Source organism: Cannabis sativa, chromosome X (genome assembly GCF_029168945.1).
Source record: "Cannabis sativa cultivar Pink pepper isolate KNU-18-1 chromosome X, ASM2916894v1, whole genome shotgun sequence".
In the NCBI taxonomy this organism is placed as follows: Eukaryota; Viridiplantae; Streptophyta; class Magnoliopsida; order Rosales; family Cannabaceae; genus Cannabis; species Cannabis sativa.
In genome coordinates, this window is record NC_083610.1 from 2,693,427 (window position 1) to 2,698,043 (window position 4,617).

General features: G+C 31.0%; 1 protein-coding gene across 1 annotated transcript; it reads right to left on the minus strand.

Annotated features, from left to right (window-relative positions):
• Window positions 1-3,153: 3,153 nt before the first annotated feature.
• LOC115712629 (thionin) lies at window positions 3,154-4,134 on the minus strand. Its single transcript, XM_030640936.2, has 3 exons — window positions 3,808-4,134; window positions 3,632-3,712; window positions 3,154-3,487 (listed from the first exon to the last, which is right to left on the minus strand). The coding sequence occupies exons 1-3, from the start codon at window positions 4,037-4,039 to the stop codon at window positions 3,375-3,377; spliced, it is 426 nt and encodes a 141-aa protein (XP_030496796.1). The 5' UTR covers window positions 4,040-4,134; the 3' UTR covers window positions 3,154-3,374.
• Window positions 4,135-4,617: the final 483 nt, after the last annotated feature.

Consider the following 4,617-nt stretch of genomic DNA (forward strand, 5'->3'; position numbering starts at 1 on the left):
AGCTTTTGACACTGTATTGTGGTTAAACCAGCAATAAGGTCTTGATCCTTGCCAGAATTATCTCCACTATTGCCATCAGTAGTCTCAGAATTGGTAGAAAAGTTTGCTGCAGAAAGCTTTATTGAAGTGTTGTTACCTCGATTGTCATTTCTGCTAGGAAATTTTCCATGTAGCTTGTGACCAGGTGGATAGCCATGAATCCGAAAACACTTGGACATCGTATGACCTGTAATGCCACAATGAGTACATACCATCTTTGGACGATGTGGCTGAACATTTCCTGCAAACTGTCCAGAATTAGAACTAGATCCAGATCCATTCTTGTTATCCTCAGAAGCAGTATTAGATAAACATCGCTGACTTTCTTCTTGTATAACAGAAGCATAAGCCTTATTGATGTTGGGGAGTGGATCTTGCATCAAGATCTGAGATCTAGTGCTGCTGTATGACTCATTTAATCCAACAAGGAATTCAAGAACACGGTCTTCCTCCTGATATTCTTGAATTGTTTTCATAGCTCCACACGTACAAGCAGGCTGTGGACGATACTCCTGAATCAAATCCCATAAAGATTTGAGTCTAGTGAAATAAGTAGTAACAGATTTGGAACCCTGAACCAGAGATTGCTTCGTGCGTATAGCTTCGAATACACGGGGTGCATTTTTTTTGATTGAATCTTTCCTCAAGATTTGTCCAGGTGTGGGTAGCATTATCCATATACATCACACTTTCAGCAATTTCACTTGAAATTGCATGAAAAATCCAGGAGATCACAGTACTGTTGCATCGATTCCACAGCTCAAAATCATCATCATCTTCCTCTGGTGCAAAAAGTTTTCCATTGACAAACTTGAATTTATCTCTGGCCACAAGAGCTACTGTCATGGCACGACGCCATGAACTGTAGTTTTCACATCCAGTAAGGATCTTAGGAACTAAGCTAGCTCCAGGATGATCGCTGCTTGATAGAAAGTAAGGATTCCGAGCATCGTCGGAGTAGGATCGAACATTCGAATCTAAAACAGAAAATCGATTGGAGTTGTGTGATGAGCTTCGAGTCTGAACACCTCCACCTCGAGCCATAGAGAATAGAGAGAAGAGGAGAAAAATCAATGGAGGTTGTTCAGAAATCCCTGCTATGATACCATATTAGTTGCGGAAGAGAAAAACAGAGTATGAATCTCTCTGTTGAGAGTATTATTGATTATATTGAAAAATGATTACAAAGGAAGAGAGCTATATATATAACTCAATTAGTACACTTGAACAGAATCAAGTTAGTTACAACAATCAACTGAATTGACACCTTTACAACTAATAGAATCTTAACTAATTCTAACTGACATGAACTAATTCCTAACTAACTCAATCCTTGATATTAATAGAGTTTTTATTTACAAAGTAAATTATATAGTCTATAAGGTTTTTTGTACTATATAGTATATATATACACTCATTATTTTATTTTTTATATTTTTTATAAAGAACACACCAACCCAAAAGGAGTATAGATAGTGGTTTTCATGCATTGCTTTATTATTATTAGTAGGAAAAACCTTGACTTTTTGTTAATTATAAACTTCTCCGAAAGTCAAGATTTTGGACCCACGACTTTTTTCCATCTGTCATTTTAATTAGGCACACATATATAACACCTTTCCTCTAGTTCATATATAAATATGTACGTGTTCAAATATAACAACAGGTAATAATTATAAAATTATGATTCGATGAGTAGTGATATGTGCACATATAGGGCCAACATATTCAAATCTATCCAATAATTATAGACAACAGTCCAATCAAATTATAAAAAGTAGAATAGGATTGAATTGGATTAAAAATGAATTGTTAGATTCTAGTACTTATACTGAATCGGTTATTAGATGACACTTTCAAAATCTAATTAAAACTCGACTTAATTTAATTAGATACAATATACATTGATAAAAAAGATATTATATATATATATTTAGTTATATATAAAACAAAATTATATTTATCAACTGGTTTGATGAAAAAAGTCTTTGCTTCCCTTCAAAATTATAACCTCGATCGACTCTAGTTTGCTTATGCGGTGGTACGTCGTATTCTTTGATGCTCAATGGGCGAGAGTTCATGGTTCTTTTAAGGGTGTGAAGATCCTATCTCTCCCTTGTTGTTTGTGCTAGTCATGAACTATCTTACGAGATTAATCTGTGTCCTATCAAATGAAGGCTTCAAACTGTGGTGGAATTGTTGATTTAAGGTACAAAATAAATTACATGGTTGGACCAGTCGCCACTTATCCTTTGCATGAAGAGCTCTCTTAGTTCAGTCTGTGTTGTTGGGGATTAAGAATTACTGGATGAGCATCTTTATTTTACCCCAAAAAGTTACTGCTGAAGTCGATAAATTGTTTCGTGATTTTTTATAGGGTGAGTCAGGTAATCGTAGCAAATTGCATTTTTTAACTTGGAGTCAAGTTTGCTTTGCCTAAAAATCATAGTTTTAATGATTTGAAATTATTTTTAAAATCATAGTTTTAGTTATTTAAGATTATATTTATATTGTCGTATTACTTATAATATATTTACATTATTATTTTGAGTAACCATTATGTTACTAATTTCAATAAAATATTAGAACTAACCATATTGTTTGTCAAAAAATTAGTTAGTATAGTCAATTTTGTTTGTAATTTAATTTATTCTATGATGTTGAAGATATATTATTTAGCTTTCTTATATATGTATATATATATATTGAAATCTAACAAAAATTCTCATTAAAAATAGACCAATTTAAAATATTACATGATAACTTTTAAATATTAAATTAAAAATAATTACAATCTATAAAATTTGTTAGTATATTAAATTTTGTTTAAATTTTATGTTCGATAACTAATTTGTCAGCAAATTAACTACAAAAGAACTAACTAATTTTTTTTTTGGTTTCGGTCATCTTAATGATAAAAAAATATATATATTCTTCCAACATCTCAAAATTAATAAACACTTTGAAGAGTGGATCACACAGTGGTACTATTTTTGAGGCCAAATCGATCAACAGTGTGACAGGAAAAGATTCTGAAGTTAAATAAGATGAGACTGAAATTTATACGACGTGTGGAATATAAATAGAAACCAACCAAAATAATTGAGAAGAAGATTAAAACAAGACACATATTAATTAGTCTTTATTAATTTGGATAACAACAAGTAGAAGAATATACAATCTAGGATCGACAATCTTCTACGACACATACAAATCGGAAACACCTTAAACACAAGTAGCTAGATAGCATTAGACAAGTCTAGCATATTTTTGTCACATTATATATGACAATTATTGAAAGCCAAGAAAAGACGACACCCCTTAGATGACAATTATTACTCCGTCATAGCAATTTCAAATGGAGTAGCAGTAATGGAACCCTTAGTGCAAATAGCAAAACATGCCTTCGTACATTTTTCAACAGCTTCCTTCACAACTTCACTTGCGTCTAGTTAGTCACCGATACAATTAAGTTGCATATAATTAGAATAATAGTAAGAAATAAGCATAATAATAATAATAATAATAATAATAATAATAATAATAATAATAATAATAATAATAATAATAATAATAATAAAGGTTTAATTACCAGAGTCTTGGAGAGTGGTTAAGGGATCGCACACAGAGGATGTACACCCCAACTTACAGTATTCATTGGCAGAATCACCACCTTAGTTAAATGAGTCAAATTTAAATGATGTTAACTAATCAATAATGAATTATTAGTGCAAACAATAATTAAATGAGTTTGTTTATTTTAAGTACCATTGTTTTCGAGAATGTCATGCTTATAACCGTCGGGACATGTATTCCCAGAAATGATTTTGCATCCGCTGAGTTTTGCACAAAATTCTCTTGAGCCTCCCGTAAAACGACATGCATCGTAGATATTTCTAGCAGTGGTTGTTGGACAACAACTCTTCGCCTCAACTTGAATTTGTCCTAAAACAAGGCTCACTAACAGAACACTCACAATAACCCTAGTTTTGCCTTTCATATTGATCTTCTATTAGTTTTTTTAGTTCACTCTATTATATATCTTCTTACAAAATATTTATTATAGAGACACTTTGTTATTGATGAAAAACTACTAGTATATATAGCCAACTTATATAGTAGTAAGCTTCACCTACTAGTACCTATCTTATACCCCACATTTAAAATGATTATTTGTAAAAGTAGATAGAAAGTATCATCATGAAGAAGAAACATAGATCATTTTTTTTGGTAAGTAACTTTTCATTTCTATCAAACATAAATTAGGTACAACATAAATATATAGTTAAAATAAGGAACTTGTACTGTAAAAAAATAATAAGCCAAGACCAACATAAATGTAAATCAACAATCCATTGTGAACAATGTATAATGCTGATTTTATAAGTCAAAAAAATGAGAAACATCAATCATTTAAATTTAAATGGTCATTGTAAAGCCCGCTTAGTTAATTTGGAAATTATCAGTTAATTATGATTAATTATGAAATTATTTATAGCTATTTAAATAATTTATTACGGTTATTTATGGAATTCAGAAATGCATGTTATGTTATTCAGTAGCTTGCATATTTTGCAT